The 21,264-nt window shown below is 50.4% G+C and overlaps 1 protein-coding gene across 2 annotated transcripts in view; it reads right to left on the reverse strand.

Annotated features, from left to right (window-relative positions):
* Positions 1–21,004, reverse strand: part of PHF12 (PHD finger protein 12) — a 55,893-nt gene extending 34,889 nt beyond the window's left edge. The window contains exons 1-2 of one of the 2 annotated variants that reach the window (XM_073667903.1): positions 20,409–21,001; positions 16,113–16,294 (exon numbers count right to left, since the gene is read on the reverse strand). In XM_073667903.1, the coding sequence (XP_073524004.1) occupies positions 16,113–16,294; positions 20,409–20,462 (236 nt within the window). In that variant the 5' untranslated portion in view covers positions 20,463–21,001. Of the gene's footprint in view, positions 1–16,112; positions 16,295–20,408 lie in introns of both variants that reach the window. The other variant, XM_073667910.1, reaches the window with a different exon arrangement.
* Between the last annotated feature and the right edge of the window lie 260 nt (positions 21,005–21,264).

The following is a 21,264-nucleotide window of genomic DNA, read 5'->3' on the forward strand; positions in this document are numbered from 1 at the left end:
AAACACACTCCGATGCAATTCGAAATATCACCTTCTTTATGTTTGATGTAATAAGATGCGGTTCCTTTCTACTTATTAGTTAGATATATAATCTTTATATTCTTTGTGGGCAGCAGATATCTATACGAGTGACCTGTGTAGCTTGGTGCTCACGAGAGCTTCAGTATAAGGCCTCATTCACATGTACATTTTTTCCAAGTATGTACCTATTATAGTTAATGTGACTGTTCACATGTCCATGTATCTGCAAAACACTTACAAGAAAACCCCAAAAACACAAACATGCCGGTTTTTGATCCGAGTTAAGGATAAAACCACTCATTCGAGTCTGTGGCTCTGTGAAAATAAAGAACACACAGCAGTCATCCGTGTGATGCCTGTTAACACTGCAATGGGCAGAAAAAACGTTGCAATCTTTTTTTTTTGCTCGCAAGAGAAATCACTGATAAAACACTTAATAAAGACTGATCAAATACTGGTGAAAATTAGACTTTTTTTCACTCGCGAAAAAAAAAAAGAACAAATGGACATCTGAAAGAGCCTCAATTCTGTTACTATAAGAAATCCTTAAAAAGCAATACCCTTAAATAGTTTCCCTAAGGATAAGCCATATCATAGAAGCCAATATCAGAGCAGCGGGTGCCCAATACTCCGGGTCCCCCCTGACCAGCCGGCAGGCACAGATGTTAGGAGTTCAGTGTCCTCTCAAGCCCCCGTCTCACATAGCCAGATAGCTGCTGTGTCACGGTTTTGATGACGCAACAGCGACCTCACCAGCGATGACGCTATGTGTGACACTTTGCAGCGATCAGGCCCCTGCTGTGAGGTCGTTGATCTCCCGCTGGTCAGCACACATCGCTGTGTGTGACCAGCGGGAGCAGCGATCAGGCTGGTAACGATGATAAACAGTGGGTTACTAGGGGCGCACACGTGTGGCACCCCAGGGGTCTGGTTTCCACAGTAATAGCAATATTACGTCTGTGAGCAGGTGGGAGGTCTCCTGGGCAGGAATCCTAAGCATGCCACACCTCCTGCCCAGTCCTGGGAGGGGAAGAACTTCCCCTACATAAACTGGGGCTGAGGCAGGGTTAGGGGAGAGGAGTTCCAGACAGAGACGGAGTCTGGTCTGGACACGCAGAAACAGGGACAGATAGACATCAGGAGCTCTGTAGGAGCCAAGGAGAAGCGCCAGGGGCTGGAGCTGTGCAGAGCTCGCCCTGGGAGAAGGTACTAAAACCGGACACAGGAGTCAGAGGCTGTGGGGAGTAAGATATACCCAGCAGCAGAATCCATCCGGCAGGGGATTCCAGGTCCTCTGGCCATAAAAGCCCGGAGGCTCAGTCACAACGAAGGGACCAGCACCGCCATCCCGGAGCGGAGGCTAACAGGAGGCCCCAGGTCACCAGCCATACGGGTGAGCACCACACGGTATACCCAGGGACGTGGGCTACTTGTAACCGCCGAAAGCAGGGTAGCCAGGAAGGGTACAGACTAACGGGAAGGCCTACAACTCCACCTGGCCAGGGGAACTCCGGCTTACTCGCAGACTAACCAGGCCCCAACTACTAGCCAGTACTCCCGGGGGAATTTGCCTTGTACCATCAGTAAAGACCCTGAACTGTACCCTCGCGTCTCCGTGCTTCCTTGTCGCACCATTAGTGCTGGGACATCCACACCATCACTCCCAACATCAACCTCATCCTCTGCCCTGAGGCCATACCCCTCCCGTTGAGGGTTATACCATCCACGCTGCACATCCGTACCACCGGCCTCAGCGGACTGCCCTGCAGCGGCGGCTTCATAGCCGCATTCAACGGGTGGCGTAGTCGGACACTAATACCATCATACCAATAACTGCCACTTAGTTTGACCACCCTGGGCACGGACCGGGTCACCGCCACACGAAGACTACTACCCCCATCGGATCCGGCTCCGGGTATTCCCCGCGCGCCGCACTACAGCACTGGCCCAGGGGGCGCGTCAACTTTGGCGTAGTCGGCAGGATTACGTGCCCGCAACCACCGGGTACTGCGTGCCTGAAAAAGAGACTTTTATACTTACCTGTGGTGAAGTTTCCCGCCGTCCGGAGTCGTTTCCCGCCATCCGGAGCCGATTCCCGCCATCAGACGCCATCATGGACCGTTTCCCGCCGTCTTCTGCCTTCTTCCCGCCATCCGCAGCCGCTTCCCGCCTTCGGACGCCATCTTCGGGACGCCGCACGGGAAGAAGAGGGGCGTGGACTCCGAAAGCCCGCGAGAACTGAAGCCCCGCCTCACGTCCGGACGTTGCGTAAGGTCCTGGAAGGAGCCCAGCAGACGCCGACGTCACAGGAGCGCGACGGAAGGTCCTCAACCCTGACGATCCACTGCGGAGCCGCGGCCTACGGAAGAGGATCATCGCAAGGTAGGCCACGGTCCACTAGGGGGGAGGAGGATGTCGGATACGGAGGAGAGCTTCACCGTCACAACCGCCGCCAGCGCCACCGCTGCTGCGGTCATGCCTTTCACCATGCCCTATATCCCGGGGGCAGCCTGGCTACCCCAGTACTCAGGGGAGTCACATACCCTAAATGACTTCAGAGAAAGGCTGGATAGCCTCTTCCAGGTGTATCCCCTAACGGAGGCGCAAAAAGTGAGCATCCTGGTGGCCCAATTAATCGGGGCAGCCCAAAGGGAGGTAAAGTCCTGGCCACCTGGGAGGAAGAGGACTGTCAGAGACATACTAACCCGGCTGAAAGACACATTTGACACCCGCACCTCAGCCGAAATAAAACTAAGATTTTATGGGTGCAAACAACGGGCACATGAGAGCATAAGAGACTATGCTCTAAACCTACAAGAGGCCCTGAGAGCCATTAAGCAGGCAGACCCTGACAGCGTGGGAAATGAAGATAAGCTGTTCACTGAACAATTCATTGAGGGTCTACTGTGCAATGCCCACCGAACCCAGTTGCGGGCAATGGCCTTACAGGACCCCGACCTGGACTTTGCACAGTTCAAGGACAGAGCCATCCGGGTGCTCCGAGAACCGGCACCAGGTGGCGCTGTGACCCACAGGCGCCCTGCTATCACTTATCACCAGGAGACGGCGCCCTTGTCTGCAGGGCCTGTGGGAGCTGATGCGCAGGCTTTAAACAATGACCCAGCTACAGACCTGCACCATCAGGTCCAAGAGCTAACTAAAAGCGTTGCCGCGCTAACCCGAACTGTGCAGTCTTTACAGGTTTCTACTGCAGGGAAGATCGAGCTGGCATCCGGACCGGAGGACATCCCGTGGCGCCGACCAAGGAGGACCCCACCGGCCAGAGGAAGACCCAGCGATCGATACAACGAGGACGGACGACCTATTTGCCGCCGCTGCAATCAACCCGGACATGTGGCAAGGTACTGTCATTTAAACGGGCACAACCTGGGGTAGAGGGCCAACCCCCAGGCATAAGACCATCAGGCCCATCAAACTGGCGTGATAAATACGTAGGGGGACGTCCAATCTTGCCTGTGGTACTGGATGGCATTCCTATGAGTGCCCTACTAGACACTGGGTCACAGGTCACCACCATCCCGTACGTGCTCTTCAAGCAGTACTGGAACGATTCGGACATAACCCGCTACCCAGATGACGACCTGAGTATCATCGCCAGCAATGGTCAGCCCGTGCCGCAGGGGGGATTCAAAAAGGTGACCATTAAGATCGGTAAAGTCGAACTGGCGGCACAAGGACTGATAATAGTGGACATAGACCGTCATGAGAGTCACCCTAGAATCACCCTGGGAACCAATGTAATTGAAAATTGTCTTGCAGAGGTGATTCTCATTTTACAGCAGGTTGCCAAGAACGCCAGTTCCGGCCAGCAGCGTGTGCTCCAAAAAGAGATCCGGGCACTGATGAAGCGGCAACAGGTGGAACTATCTGGTGGTGAGATAGGTAGCGTGAGAATGTGTGACCCGTTCCCTATTGCCATGCCCCCAAAAAGTGAGATGATGATTTGGTGCCGGGCGGCTATTGGTCTAAGAGGTAGAGACTACCAAGCAATGGTAGAACCCATCTACTCAGATAGTAGGCCCACCATTTTGACAGCACGGGGGGTGGTCGATGTACGCCATGGGAGGGTGCCCGTTCGCATCATAAATATCGGTGAGAGAGAAGTACACCTGCCCCGGTATGCCACGCTAGCTAAATTGTTCACCATAAACCAGAATTCTGTACAGGCCGTGGAACCCTTGCCTCCATCTCAACCAGAGGAAGGTAACGGCTCTAAGAAACCAATGGAGGACTGGTGTCAGCAACTACATCTGGGTACTGACTCCACTCCCTCACACCAGAAACAAGGAGTCTATCGGGTGGTTCAAGAGTACGAGAGAGTGTTTAGTAAACACCCGCTAGACTTCGGGCGAGTAAAGGGGGTAGAACACCACATCCCCACGGGAGACCATCCTCCCATAAAGGAGAGATACCGACCCGTACCCCCTGCACACTACCAACACGCCAAGGGGATGCTTAGAGACATGAAGGAGGCTGGGGTAATCAGGGACAGCTGTAGCCCCTGGGCAGCTCCACTAGTCTTAGTGAAAAAGAAAGACAACACCATGAGAATGTGTGTAGACTACAGGAAGGTCAACCGTATCACACACAAAGATGCGTACCCGTTACCAAGGATAGAAGAGTCCTTAGCTGCATTAAAATCTGCTAACTTCTTCTCTACTTTGGATCTCACTAGCGGGTACTGGCAGGTTCCTGTAGCAGAGGCAGACCGGGAAAAGACCGCATTCACCACCCCGATGGGTCTCAGCGAATTTAACTGTATGCCGTTCGGGCTCTGCAACGCACCAGGAACCTTCCAACGGTTGATGGAATGCTGTCTGGGACACCGGAACTTCGAGACGGTCCTGTTATACCTGGACGATGTCATTGTCTATTCCAAGACCTACGAGGACCAGCTGAAACACCTGGCAGAAGTGTTCGAAGCTCTGGCAAACTACGGCCTAAAGGTGAAACCCTCCAAGTGTCACCTCCTGAAACCAAAGGTGCAATACCTGGGACACGTGGTGAGTGCTGACGGAGTGGCTCCTGACCCTGATAAGATCACCGTGATTAAGGACTGGCCAAGACCCTCCAGCATAAAGGAAGTGCGGCAGTTCCTTGGGTTGGTAGGCTACTACCGAAGATTCATTCCCGGTTTCACCAAAATGGCAGCCCCTATGCAGGACCTCCTGATAGGTCAATCTCGAAAAGCCAAAAACCAGAAGCCGCCCTTCAGGTGGGAAAAGTTGGAAGAGGAGTCCTTTTGCCAGCTGAAGATGGCCCTCCAGGGGGATGAAATCCTGGCATATCCAGACTACAGCCAGCCCTTTATCCTCCACACGGACGCAAGTAACATCGGGCTAGGAGCCGTGCTGTCCCAGATCCAGCAAGGAAAAGAACGGGTAATCGCTTACGCTAGCCGAAAGCTACGACCCACCGAGAGGAACCCTGAGAATTATAGCTCATTCAAGCTGGAGTTCCTGGCAGTAGTGTGGGCAGTGACCGAACGTTTCAAGCATTACCTTGCCTCCTCCAAATTCATCGTGTACACGGATAACAACCCGTTGACACACCTGGACACTGCAAGGCTCGGTGCTCTGGAACAGAGATGGATGGCTCGCCTGTCCAACTTTGAATTCACCATTAAATACCGGGCAGGACGCTCAAATGCCAACGCGGATGCCCTGTCTAGAATGCCGAACTTACCGGACGTAGGGGAAGATCCAGAAGATCTGGAAGAAGTTGAGCTCCCTGCGTTCCACCGTCATGGGATTACCCTGTATTCCAACCGTGTGAAGGACAGGCGCTCCGCGACGTTCAATCCCTTGCCCCACTACAACTGGGCGGAGACGCAAGACAGTGATCCTGCAGTCCGCCTGGTGAAGGAAATGCTGACCCAAGCCGATGCCAGTCTGGACCCAGACGCCCCAGAGGAGACTAAGCAACTGTGGAAGGAGAAAAGTAGGCTGTTCCTCTACAGGGAGAAGTTGTGCCGGAGAATGGTTAACTCTCGAACGCATGAGTTGACCTGGCAGGTAGTGGTCCCCAGACGAGACGCGGCTATGATTCTGGAGGCGTACCACAACGGAGCAGGACATTTCGGGTGGAAGAAGCTGGAGTTCTTATTGCGTGAACGGTTCTACTGGGAAGGCATGAGAGGAGCCATCGAGAGGTGGTGCAGAGACTGTGGACCGTGCCACCTAAGAAGGAACGACCGTGCCAGCCAGAAGACTCCCTTGCAGCCCATCATCACCCGACAGCCACTGGAACTGGTAGCCCTGGACCATGTGAAACTGGCTCCAAGCAGATCTGGGTATGTCTACGTCCTCACAATCGTAGATCATTACTCCCGGTTCCTGGTGGTGGTCCCGATCAAGGACTTAACGGCTCAAACAGCAGCTAGAGCCTTCCAGCAGCACTTCTGCCGTCCACACGGGTACCCGGACCAAGTGCTGACAGACCAAGGGCCAGCCTTCGAAGCGGAAGTCTTCCAGGAGTTCTGCAACCTGTATGGCTGCATGAAGATAAGAACAACGCCCTATCACCCTCAAACCAATGGACTCTGCGAGAAGATGAACCAGGTGGTGATAGATCTGCTAAAAACATTGCCCCTGGAAGAACGCAGTCTGTGGCCTGAGAAACTGCCCGATCTGGTGGACCTGTATAACCACATCCCTGTTGGTTCCACCAACTGTACCCCGGCTTACCTAATGAGAGCAAGACCTGGTAAGCTGCCTATTGACCTGGATATGGGAGTCCTGACGCCTGAGGACACCTCGCCAGAGGCAGGCTGGGATACAGAACGGCAGCAGCAGTATCGGAAAGTACAGGAGAGCGTCGAGCGAAGTCTGTCTCAAGCTAGAGAAAGGCAAGAGAAGGCTTATAACCAGTATGCTCCCGCTGTTCCCCTGGTACCTGGAGAGCAGGTCTTGAAGAGGAAGAGGCGGCTCCACAAGTTGGACGACCAGTGGGAGAAGGACCCGTACACCGTACTGCCATCAAGCCATGAGAGCCCAAAGATTTGCGTGATCAGTAAGGATGGAGGAGAAACCACAGCCGTTGTCTCCAGAGACCACCTGAAGAAGTGTCCCGAGCAGCTGCAAAGCCCTGAAGAAGATCAAGAAAACCCTCAACCCGCAGAGGAAAGGGAAGAAATGATCAGGACTGTACTCGGAGACTTCCCCCGGTCTTGGACACAAGTAAACGGTGCTGTCGTGGTACCCGTCCTCACCTTTCTCCAGCCAGCCCCGCAAGTGCCTACAGAAGAACCAGTAGAGCTGGAAGAGCAGCCGGCCCAAGAGGCAGAAGAGTCTACACCAGCAGTACAGGAGGATCAACCCTCTGCTAGTAGTGAGCCTGCCGTGCCCCTAGTGAGCCAAAGAGTGCGCAGAAAGCTGCCCAGCCTGCCCATAACACCTCCTACACCCTGTAGTGCAGGACCAGTGAGTGAGCTCCGTAGGTCCACTAGGGTTACCAGAGGCCAGATGCCCGTACGTTGGAGAATCTAAGTTGGCTAGTTGCTTTAACTATTTTATGTTTACCTGTTTTGTTGTAGCCGTTGCTAATTATGTTTTTCAGTTACAGGTTTCTTTATATGGACTGACAGGTTATGGACAGTGAGTAACCGGAACTCTGTTGTAAATATGTTTGGAGCGTAACCCAGGAATGGACTAAAGACTGTTGAAGACTCGGGGCAGGACAGACCCCTACCTGGTTACGGCTCCATGTTCTTTGGTGAAATGGACACCCTTATTGCTTCCCGGTTACGGACACGCCGTGACCATCTCATGTATTTAATTGTTATTGTTTATACCCTGTTATGTTTAGTCCGGGAGTACTAAATTTCACTAGGGGGGAATGTGGCACCCCAGGGGTCTGGTTTCCACAGTAATAGCAATATTACGTCTGTGAGCAGGTGGGAGGTCTCCTGGGCAGGAATCCTAAGCATGCCACACCTCCTGCCCAGTCCTGGGAGGGGAAGAACTTCCCCTACATAAACTGGGGCTGAGGCAGGGTTAGGGGAGAGGAGTTCCAGACAGAGACGGAGTCTGGTCTGGACACGCAGAAACAGGGACAGATAGACATCAGGAGCTCTGTAGGAGCCAAGGAGAAGCGCCAGGGGCTGGAGCTGTGCAGAGCTCGCCCTGGGAGAAGGTACTAAAACCGGACACAGGAGTCAGAGGCTGTGGGGACTAAGATATACCCAGCAGCAGAATCCATCCGGCAGGGGATTCCAGGTCCTCTGGCCATAAAAGCCCGGAGGCTCAGTCACAACGAAGGGACCAGCACCGCCATCCCGGAGCGGAGGCTAACAGGAGGCCCCAGGTCACCAGCCATACGGGTGAGCACCACACGGTATACCCAGGGACGTGGGCTACTTGTAACCGCCGAAAGCAGGGTAGCCAGGAAGGGTACAGACTAACGGGAAGGCCTACAACTCCACCTGGCCAGGGGAACTCCGGCTTACTCGCAGACTAACCAGGCCCCAACTACTAGCCAGTACTCCCGGGGGAATTTGCCTTGTACCATCAGTAAAGACCCTGAACTGTACCCTCGCGTCTCCATGCTTCCTTGTCGCACCATTAGTGCTGGGACATCCACACCATCACTCCCAACATCAACCTCATCCTCTGCCCTGAGGCCATACCCCTCCCGTTGGGGGTTATACCATCCACGCTGCACATCCGTACCACCGGCCTCAGCGGACTGCCCTGCAGCGGCGGCTTCATAGCCGCATTCAACGGGTGGCGTAGTCGGACACTAATACCATCATACCAATAACTGCCACTTAGTTTGACCACCCTGGGCACGGACCGGGTCACCGCCACACGAAGACTACTACCCCCATCGGATCCGGCTCCGGGTATTCCACGCGCGCCGCACTACAGCACTGGCCCAGGGGGCGCGTCACACGCACTTAGTAACCTGCTGTTTATCATGGTTACCACTCTGCTACGGTGAGCGGTAACCTCCCGCTCACCATAGCAGAGTGGTAACCATGATAAACAGCGGGTTACTAGGTGCGCGTGTGCCCCTAGTAACCCGATGTTTATCATGGTTACCAGCCTGCTCCTGCTTCAGCAGGCTGGTAACCAGGAGCAGGACATCGTGGAAAGATTCTTTCCACGATGTCGCTGCTCCCCTGATCGTTGGTGAGCCTGCCTGTTTGACAGCTCACCAGCGATCACATAGCGATGCAGCAAAGATCCCTGACAGGTCGTATCGTTGTCGGGATCGCTGCAGTGTCGCTAAGTGTGACGGGGCCTTTAGACCAAGTCCAGATGAATGTATTGGGTCTGAGTACATAACAAATAGAACATGGACCAATACTAGCCTGTGTGCTAGTGCAAGGAGCCAGCAACGTCCATAGTTGGAAGTAGTCAGAACTTAGCTTTACTGTGTACGTTTTGTCACAGCTGCCTCCTGCCTGCAGGGCATGCTGGCAGTTGTAGTTTCACAGGAGTTTTGGTGTCGCAGATTGCAGACTCCAGTTCTTATGAATTTCCAGGACTCTCTACAATGAAAACCACCAGCGATGTGACATTAATAGCAATGTGTCACACACTGTCTCTGCCACGGCTGGACAATTGTCAGGTGAGAGGCAGTCATAGCCAAAAGAAATTTGATATAAACGTCTCATTTCCATGAGTAAAAAGTCTATTACCGAATGGTCTTCCTGGCTGATATTACTAATGCCTAACAAATGTCAAACAAGTTGATGTAGTAGTAATAGTGCAGATGGCCAACAGAAGCCACATTATCAGTGTCATTGCCGATCTTCAGCATCCTAATCTCCAGCTATATAGACAGCTGCCGAGTGACATTTATGGGGCATATAACACCTGGCACACAAAGAAGACATAATACATACAAGGCAAACAGCGCACGACAGAGGACATGTCTGGCCGGCCAAGACCTTCCCCGGCAAGATCAGCTACTCCCAGGGCTCGTAAGGCAGGTAACAATATCCTCCAAGCCCAAAGGGTTGGATCATTTCTATACCCTTAGCAAGATATATGTATATGGCAAATTACACACAAGGGTTCTCCGAGAGCAGACTACCTTCTTTTGCTGGAAACATGTAAGTGTAAGTCACTAGGCTATACACTTTGCTTCACGTTTTCACTGACGTGACATACGCGAGTCTCATGATCCCAAATAGGACCTACACGAAGTGTGAATGTAGTCGCCGCCTGGTAATACATCAGACAACTGACTCAGCGCTGGCAGGACGCAGCAATGATTAAACTGGAAATTCTATAAAACCACCATATCCTCAGAGACAACAGACTGCGGAAATCAGCGCATCATTGTCACTATTCATGTTGCTCGCAGATAAGGCCGCGTAAACGTGGAGATAGCAATCAAATAATGGCTACCTGTGTACACAGCATACAACGGCGGCCATCATATGCTGCAATCACACACGTCTGACTGATTCTTTGCAAATCTTTATTGGGTGAAAGTTCAGGGCCCTTTCACCTAGTAACTCTTTGGAGCACAAAATAAATAATTATGGAATGGATCAGATTATATATATATATATATATATATATATATATATATATATATATATATATATATATATATATATATATATATATATATATATATATATATATATATATATATATATATATATATATATATATATATATATATATATATATACACACTTATCACTGCAGAAAAATAAGTTCAGCGACTTTCTAATAAGCAGGGTATTACCATTTCTCATCATTGTCAAGATCTGTTTGCATTAAGTCTATGAACTCATTTGTGCTCAGACTGGAAACCTGTACAGGCCTTGTCCTGTTGTAGCTGACAAGTCCAAGCAATCGCAGCGCAGACTACAGAGCTATACTTTTACCTCCGCTGAAGCATTGTAGCAAACCACAGGCTGAAGACAGATTTAGTGAGCCCTTAGCTGGGAGCAGTATGAGGTCTGTGCAGACTCACATGGCCACAAGAGGTCCTTTATTTTTGCTGCAGTTAAGGAAACAGTCCTGGAAAATATCCTTTGTGGTCCTGCATGTGCAAGTAAGAATTTTTATTCATTAAAAAAAAGTAAAAGCACGCTATAGGACACACAAAAAAAAAAGAAAAAATAACAAATCACAACACGCACACTTCATTCCCTGAAAATTGTGCATTTTGTGCATTCATGCCCAGTGGTTAGCAACTGAAAATTAGGCTGACAAATTTTGGTGGGTTTGGTCAACCGTCTAATGACTACAGTGGCCTCTCCAGTAGTGCTCTGGAGTCAGTAAGCCAAACCGACTCCAACTCCTCAATTTCCCTGACGTCTGACTCCACAGCACTGCCTCACTACTCAGCATGTACATAAAGTGCAGCACAGATTCATCTCAACTAGAAGCCGAGATCCTTAGGCTGCGTGCCCATGATGCGTTTTTCATGCGTTTCCGCAGCGGAAACGCATCAAAACGCTTGGTAATCCGCACCCCATGGTCCTCAATGGCATTCCGCAATGTCAATGCACATGCTGCGGATTTTTCCGCGGCGCTCAAAATCCGCAGCATGTTCATTAATTTTGCGGACACGCAGCGGAAGCGCCGCCATTGACTTGCATTGAGACGCATATAATCCGTGTCTGTACATTTGTACAAGCGGATTATATGAGATTCAATGTGCGGATGGTACCCAGTTCTGGAGGAGAGAAGACTCTCATCCAGACCTGGGTACCATTGTACCTGTGAAAAAAAGAATAAAATAACAAATAAAGTTTATATTCACCTTTCCGACGGCTCTCTCTGCATGCCGGCAGCGCTGAAGGACCTTCGGTGACGTCACAGTCATGTGACCGCAGACCCTTCACCTCTGTGTCTCGCGATATGCCGGCAGCCAGGAACCAGACAGGAACGAGCGCTGCAGCCAAGCCGGGACATCGGGGGTGAGTATAGCTTTATTTTAAGCATTGTTTTACGGTCACACTATATAAATCCATGCCGTTTGCATGGATTTATATAGTGTGACCTAGTTGTCAAGCACTTTCCAAGTGATGCTAAAATCGCCTGGAAAGCGCTTGTCAATCCGCATGCAGAAACACATGTGAATCCGCATGCATTCTGCAGGAAAAAAGCATGCACAATCTGCATGCGTTTTTTCTGCCAGGGAGATGCAGAAATTTTCTGCTTCATTTCTGCATCGTGGGCACATAGCCTTAGATCAGGAACAGAACAGACATTCATAGGACATTTCATAACTTTCCCAAATTCTTATGAAAACATTTACAGCACATTCTGTATTGTACTACTGTACCCAACATATATTTTAGCAGTCGGTCCATATTATACAGACTCCAATGCCCGGCTGCCAAGTCACCTCAAAAGATGACGTTGGCTGAGAGGATTAGGCAGCAGCATTTCTACATGCCTGATCCATTTGTTCTCAGGAACAATGAACACCAGACGTGTCTGGCAGTGGCTCTACCCCCCGCCCCCATACAGAACACATTTCATTCTGCGTGCATATTAGGAAAGGGGTAGTGGTTGTGCGACAGGAGATACAGTTATGCGTCCATACATACACAAAGAAAAAAAAGTAAAAATGTCTAAGGTGATGGCAAACTAAAGTTTGCAACAGCTGCAAGTAAACAAAAATGTCCCTATTCATTTACAGCAAATAGCTAATATATGTTATTTTATAAGGGGGATTACTTTATTGGAAAAGGAGCTGTCCAGGTTGTAAACAACCTGTCTAAGGCATTAAAAAAAAAAAAAAAAAAGTATTTTAGGCTTTCGTCACACAACATATACCTTTCTCTTCTGCTCAAAAAATAAAGGGAACACTTAAACAACAGAATATAACTCAGAGTAAATCAAACTTCTGTGAAATCAAACTGTCCACTTAGGAAGCAACACTGATTGACGATCAATTTCACATGCTGTTGTGCAAATGGAATAGACAATAGATGGAAATTATTGGCAATTATCAAGACACCCTCAATAAAGGAGTGGTTCTGCAGGTGGGGACCACAGATCACATCTCAGTACCAATGCTTTCTGGCTGATGTTTTGGTCACTTGAATGTTGGTTGTGCTTTCACACTCGTGGTAGCATGAGACGGACTCTACAACCCACAGAAGTTGCTCAGGTAGTGCAGCTCATCCAGGATGGCACATCAATGCGAGCTGTGGCAAGAAGGTTTGCTGAGTCTGTCAACGTAGTGTCCAGAGGCTGGAGGCGCTACCAGTAGACAGGCCAGTACACCAGGAGATGTGGAGGGGGCCATAGGAAGGCAACAACCCAGCAGCAGGACCACTACCTCCGCCTTTGTGCAAGGAGGAACAGGAGGAGCATTGTCAGAGCCCTGCAAAATGACCTCCAGCAGGCCACAAATGTGCATGTGTCTGCACAAACGGTTAGAAACCAACTCCATGAGGGTGGTATGAGGGCCCGACGTCCACAGATGGGGGTTGTGCTCAAGGCCCAACACCGTGCAGGACGCTTGGCATTTGCCACAGAGCAACAGGATTGGCAAAGTCGCCACTGGCGCCCTGTGCTCTTCACAGATGAAAGCAGGTTCACACTGAGCACATATGACAGACATGACAGAGTCTGGAGACGCCGTGGACAGCGATCTGCTGCCTGCAACATCCTTCAGCATGACCGGTTTGGCAGTGGTTCAGTAATGGTGTGGGGTGGCATTTCTTTGGAGGGTCGCACAGCCCTCCATGTGCTCGCCAGAGGTAGCCTGACTGTCATTAGGTACCGAGATGAGATCCTCAGACCGCTTGTGAGACCATATGCTGGTGCAGTTGGCCCTGGGTTCCTCCTAATGCAGGACAATGCCAGACCTCATGTGGCTGGAGTGTGTCAGCAGTTCCTGCAAGATGAAGGCATTGAAGCTATGGACTGGCCCGCCAGTACCCCAGACCTGAATCCGATTGAGCACATCTGGGACATCATGTCTCGCTCCATCCACCAACGTCACGTTGCACCACAGACTGTCCAGGAGTTGGCGGATGCTTTAGTCCAGGTCTGGAAGGAGATCCCACAGGAGACCATCCGCAACCTCATCAGGAGCATGCCCAGGCGTTGTAGGGAGGTCATACAGGAACGTGGAGGCCACACACAATACTGAGCCTCATTTTGACTTGTTTTAAGGACATTACATCAAAGTTGGATCAGCCTGTAGTGTGTTTTTCCACTTTAATTTTGAGGGTGACTCCAAATCCAGGCCTCTATTGGTCAATAAATTTGATTTCCATTGATGATTTTTGTGTGATTTTGTTGTCAGCACATTCTACTTTGTACAGAGCAAAGTATTCAATGAGAATATTTCATTCATTCAGATCTAGGATGTGTTATTTGAGTGTTCCCTTTATTTTTTTGAGCAGTGTATATTTATTCACACACACAAACCTACGTGCAGAAGAAAAAAAACTATTTGGTAAGCAGCATATAAACAGGTATCTTTTTCAAAAGTATAAAACTATGTAACTATATTAAAAAGGATGTACTGGATCCACAAAAAATGTGCCAGGGTCACCATAGGATAACCACAGCATTACTTACCTGTTAAATCTCGTGTCGGCATTAGTTTACTTTACTGCAGCAATGACATCATGGCAACAAGTGACGACTGGAGCAAATCACTGACATCAGCAGAACGGCAATCTTGTAGCACGTATACCCCATTGCCACATCATACTATTGCCCTCTGACATACAGACTAACAAATACTCTAAAGTTTGCAACACTTTACACGGCTTAGGCATAAAGTGACATAGGGACCATTGTAAAAAAGTATCGCGCAGTATACTGCCCGACTATAGCCCAGCTTATTGCACCATGCCAGTTTCTTTCTGTAATATGCCAACTCATACTGGCCCAGAGGTGGTTAAATGGACACGTTTACTTCTGTCCAGATCCTGGAGCCCTATGGACATGCTTTTCCCAGCATACATAATTTGAACATAGCCTTAAAAAGAGGTGGGGTAATTGGATTGAATGGAACCAAGTAAACAATAGTTGAGACTAATGTGCTTTGTAGGTTTCCTCCTACAACCCAATAACATACCGATATAATGCTGCATAAACAGGACGTAAAGATAGGCATGTCACAGAATACATATCCTTCTAAAGCTGTCCGGAAACATGGTGTGAACAGAGCCTTATTAAGCTGCAGAACATAACATTATATTCTGTTTTCAGGGATTTTACACAATTGCACAACACATTATTCATCCATCTACCATACAGGAAGGTAAAACACAGACGCTTCCCATACGACACTGTGTATAGCGTCATGTCATGTAAACCTGTACAAGTTCCTTCCTGCCTGAGACAAGGCTTTAACATGGCGGTCTTAAAGCATACAGAGCAAAAAAAGGGGTCTGGGCAGCATTCCCCTATGTATATGGACGGCCACTTGTACAATAGAAGTCGTCCTTGAACGACAAAGCTGGCATCATTCCCGGCAGTGCTCCACTCGTTTTACCAGGAGCTTTATACAGGCCTAATTATATGTTCTCCCAGGGCAACGAGAACAGAGATGTGTCACCGGCTAATAACATTGTAAACTCTGGGCTGGGAAACTTTCACTTATGCTGAAGATTCAAGATATCAGTCTCCAGGCAGCAATGTAATAAGAGCAGTAGCTGCCACCGATGCCCTGTAACAAAGCCACACCAGTGCCCCGACACCCAGGCTCATCAGCAATTCACTGCAATGGGCCAACAGACCCAGGGAAGCCTCACATTACTGGGACCGGAGATCAGCAGCAGCACCACCTGTGGGTGACTGCAGGCGGAGCACTGTGTATTGTTTCTACAGAAGTCTATAGAAATACATTTCATATATACACAGAACTGCTGGAGCAAAATGAGCAAATCACAAGCAATATATAACTCCCAATATCCATCATTTACTGCACAGACAGTAAATACAATGACAACATTAAAGCAACGCTACAAAATAACCCGAGTAACCCTGTATCATAGCAGGATGGAGACGGCACACTGACAGGAAGGCCAAATAATGACAATCCACACTGACACTGTATCAGGAACCCTCTCCAAAACCAGACAGTATATGATGGCAGGACAGCAGTAGTCTATGGCCCCTTACCAGCACTGGAGGTGGAAGGCGGCCGGACAGTGGTCACAGCACAGCAGGTCCCCTCCTTCCTTGCAGCTATCGCAGCTGTCATGGTTTGTAGCCCGTCCACTTCTTCTGGGCTCCTTTTCTGGTCTCCTGCTTTTCTTCTCCCCTTCTTCACTCTTGGGTGGTGCCAGGAGAGCTTGGATTTGCTGGTGTAGGCACAGGAGAAGGTGGAAAGCATTAATAACAGCACATATCTTCTGACCTATTGTACATTGTGTATTAGGAGGATCATTGTGATAAGAGCCATCTGATGAGCTGGACCTGTCCATTCACTAGGAGCTCCATTGTGTGACAGTTCTTACAGCATGCAGATTTTCTATTTTTTTTTTTATTCTAAAAAAGGAAACCAGACACACCCCATAATAATCAGTGCAGTCCCTACGTTTCCATTTGTATCATGAATCCTACTGATCCATTTTGTACAATAATTCAGTTGTCTGCTCTTAAAAACGGAATTCCCAAATGCAGGTGTGAACACAGCCTTAGCCATGTCGGTCGGTTGTATCAGATGCTGCATTTTCTTAGAATACATCCACACATGACAGATTTGTTAGAGAAGTCTCTGCAACGGTTTCATCTGAATGGAGTGTGTGGAAACCCATATTCTTGCTGCAGAAACATGGCCATTCAGATGTATGGAAGGGATTCAGTCTGTAACACGGGAAAATATCCTAACTGCTCCATTCCCCTCCATGGCCGGTGTCCGGTATTAAAGCCTAGTCCCAGTCACTGTTATCTGTAATCTCCGTGCCCATTGCTTTCTGTGCAGAATAGTGACCCGACAGATATGGTTAGAATATCTATTATTGCTTTATTTCCAAACATCCATAGGAAACAGAAGACTTGACGCGGATGTGAACAGCGCCTTAGGCTGGCCATACACATTAGATAGTTTGGCTGACAACTATCGTATCTCCTCCATACACAGAAGCTCTGCTCTTGGCCCTGCGCTCCTATGTTCTCTATGAGATGCTCTGCCAGGATCACTGTACAGCAGCAGGGAAAAGAAAAGGATCGGACGACTGACTTCCAACCGCCTGATCCTTGTACCCTCATACATAATCTGTCAGGGGACAGTCGACTGCTCCCACCGAAATTGGCGGGTTTGGTTGACTTATCTAATGTGTATGGGCATACACCCTAGATAGCTGCCAGATGAAAGTCGGCTATTCATGACGCCTCCCTACATACACACGCAGGCTCGGCCTTTAATGTATTCTCAATGGAAAAAAAGGAAAATAAGCCACTTGCAGACAACTCTGGCAAAAGCTGATCACCACCATTCAGAACAAAGAGATTGGACATGTTGAAACAGAACAGACTGATCTTCCATCTGCACCTCCCCCCAGTAAAAGAAGAACTGTCAGGTTCTGCTGACATTCATATGATGCATATGGCTATCTTAAAGGGTCTGACCACTACTATCCAAACCTTTTCTTAAATGATATATTCCCCCTTGGAAAAAAATAAAAATACCCTATGCCACACTTCCTATAGAAGGTCTATTGAGGCTTGCAATACATTGTTATGCCACACTGCCCGGAGAGGGTCTATCGAGGCTTGCAAGGCATTGTTATGCCACACTGCCCGGAGAGGGTCTATCGAGGCTTGCAAGGCATTGTTATGCCACACTGCCCGGAGAGGGTCTATCGAGGCTTGCAAGGCATTGTTATGCCACACTGCCCGGAGAGGGTCTATCGAGGCTTGCAAGGCATTGTTATGCCACACTGCCCGGAGAGGGTCTATCGAGGCTTGCAAGGCATTGTTATGCCACACTGCCCGGAGAGGGTCTATCGAGGCTTGCAAGGCATTGTTATGCCACACTGCCCGGAGAGGGTCTATCGAGGCTTGCAAGGCATTGTTATGCCACACTGCCCGGAGAGGGTCTATCGAGGCTTGCAAGGCATTGTTATGCCACACTGCCCGGAGAGGGTCTATCGAGGCTTGCAAGGCATTGTTATGCCACACTGCCCGGAGAGGGTCTATCGAGGCTTGCAAGGCATTGTTATGCCACACTGCCCGGAGAGGGTCTATCGAGGCTTGCAAGGCATTGTTATGCCACACTGCCCGGAGAGGGTCTATCGAGGCTTGCAAGGCATTGTTATGCCACACTGCCCGGAGAGGGTCTATCGAGGCTTGCAAGGCATTGTTATGCCACACTGCCCGGAGAGGGTCTATCGAGGCTTGCAAGGCATTGTTATGCCACACTGCCCGGAGAGGGTCTATCGAGGCTTGCAAGGCATTGTTATGCCACACTGCCCGGAGAGGGTCTATCGAGGCTTGCAAGGCATTGTTATGCCACACTGCCCGGAGAGGGTCTATCGAGGCTTGCAAGGCATTGTTATGCCACACTGCCTATAGAGGGTCTATCGAGGCTTGCAAGGCATTGTTATGCCACACTGCCTATAGAGGGTCTATCGAGGCTTGCAAGGCATTGTTATGCCACACTGCCCGGAGAGGGTCTATCGAGGCTTGCAAGGCATTGTTATGCCACACTGCCTATAGAGGGTCTATCGAGGCTTGCAAGGCATTGTTATGCCACACTGCCCGGAGAGGGTCTATCGAGGCTTGCAAGGCATTGTTATGCCACACTGCCCGGAGAGGGTCTATCGAGGCTTGCAAGGCATTGTTATGCCACACTGCCCGGAGAGGGTCTATCGAGGCTTGCAAGGCATTGTTATGCCACACTGCCTATAGAGGGTCTATCGAGGCTTGCAAGGCACTGTTATGCCACACTGCCTATAGAGGGTCTATCGAGGCTTGCAAGGCATTGTTATGCCACACTGCCTATAGAGGGTCTATCGAGGCTTGCAAGGCATTGTTATGCCACACTGCCCGGAGAGGGTCTATCGAGGCTTGCAAGGCATTGTTATGCCACACTGCCTATAGAGGGTCTATCGAGGCTTGCAAGGCATTGTTATGCCACACTGCCTATAGAGGGTCTATCGAGGCTTGCAAGGCATTGTTATGCCACACTGCCTATAGAGAGTCTATCGAGGCTTGCAAGGCATTGTTATGCCACACTGCCCATAGAGGGTCTATCGAGGCTTGCAAGGCATTGTTATGCCACACTGCCCATAGAGGGTCTATCGAGGCTTGCAAGGCATTGTTATGCCACACTGCCCATAGAGGGTCTATCGAGGCTTGCAAGGCATTGTTATGCCACACTGCCCATAGAGGGTCTATCGAGGCTTGCAAGGCATTGTTATGCCACACTGCCCATAGAGGGTCTATCGAGGCTTGCAAGGCATTGTTATGCCACACTGCCCATAGAGGGTCTATCGAGGCTTGCAAGGCATTGTTATGCAACACTGCCCATAGAGGGTCTATCGAGGCTTGCAAGGCATCGTCATGCCACAGTGCCCGCAGAAGGTCTATCGAGGCTTACAAGACATTGTTATGCCACACTGCCCGGAGAGGGTCTATCGAGGCTTGCAAGGCATTGTTATGCCACACTGCCCGTAGAGGGTCTAATCGAGGCTTACAAGGCATTGTTATACCACACTGCCCATAGAGGGTCTATCGAGGCTTACATTGTTATACCACACTGCCCAGAGGGTCTATGGAGGCTTACAAGGCATTGTTATGCCACATGAGCCCTGGAGCCAATCAGCAGTCACTATTGAGCTGTGGTGCTCTCACTTCCTTTGGACAAACCTCGGATGTCCGGGGGAGGTGTGACCACTGCAGACCATTAACGACTGCCGATTACAGGACATTGTTATGCTATGCAGTCAAACCTCGGTACAGGAGGACAAGGTGTTTTTATTTTACAAAGGGGAATATAATATTTAAGAATAGGTTGTCTGCGTAGTGGACAATCCCTTTAAAGCCGGGGATACAAGGGATACACTTGGACGGACCTATGAAAACTACTACAACAAGAAGAATAAAAGGGGGGAGAAAATGCCTAATCTAACCAATCAGATTAAAGTTTTCATTTATCAGAAGCTCCAGGGAAAATAAGAGCAATCTGATTGGTGGCTGTGTGTCTGCCCACTTACACTGGCTTGGATAAGTCACCTTCAGGGAGGTAAAGCCTGCAGAAGGCAGGAGCCCGCACAGCACACTGCAGGCTGACAACAGGGAGCAGTAGCCTGCACCCCCGCCAGTGCTCCAGTGATGGAGCTGGGCCCCAGCACTGCGCATGTCTCCCCGATGATGGCGGAGGCCGAGCTGCTGCCGTGTCTGCACCGGGCGCCCGCCCCTCCCTCCATCATGTACCGGGGCTGCTGATGACACGGTGATGGCGCCGCTTACCTCCATCAGCCCCCCGGACGTGTCCAGGTCGTACACAATGGTTTTGGCCTCCATGGCCAGAGACTGCACGGCCCGGCGCCTGCAAAACGGGTGCACCGAGAGGAGAGGACACCGAAGCCTCCCCCGGGATCAGATCCTGAAGTAACGGAGCTCCTGGAGGCGGAGGCCGGGCACGCTGCAGGCGGCAGCTCGGGGGAAACAGTCCAAGGAGGGGGCGCTCCCTGCTCCGGGGATGTGACGAGGCCTACCCAGGGCCTAGCCGACTGCTCGCCGGTCCCTCCTCCTGCGCTGGCTGCGGTCTGCAGGAAGCATCAGGGCTCCGGCCATGTTGGCCCCGTCTTATCACAGGGGAGAAGGGCAGGTGGCGGGGCTTGTGTACGGCACACTGTTCCGTGACGGGCTCGCTGTTGCGCTCCACTCCTTCCGCGGTCGCTTACGTGCGTCTCCCCTCCCCCAGCAGCGGCCGCGCACTTGGCGCAAAGTGACTGCGCGGGAGACAATCCTTTGCGCTTGCGTGGAACAGAGAAAAGAAGGGGGGAGCGTAGAGTCGCTACACAGCGAGGATAGGAGCAAGGGACGTCACGGTGTTCACGCATGCGCAGTGCGCTTAGACAGGTTGGAAAGACGGCAGACAACGTCTACGTCACCAACCTCGCGCATGCGCCCAGAGAAAAAGAGCAAGGCACTTGGAACAGCCGCGAGAGGGGCGGGATACCCTGTGACATCACTTAGTAGCGCATGCGTTCTGTGTTTAGAAAGCGCATATACACCACCGGGACACAGCCGGGGGCGCGGCGTCAATAATTCTGCTCATGCGCATAGATGGAGACTCTTCGTGTACAGCCGCTGTATGCAC

Source organism: Phyllobates terribilis, unplaced genomic scaffold, assembly GCF_046119375.1.
Source record: "Phyllobates terribilis strain yellow unplaced genomic scaffold, ASM4611937v1 Scaffold_2__4_contigs__length_985480577, whole genome shotgun sequence".
In the NCBI taxonomy this organism is placed as follows: Eukaryota; Metazoa; Chordata; class Amphibia; order Anura; family Dendrobatidae; genus Phyllobates; species Phyllobates terribilis.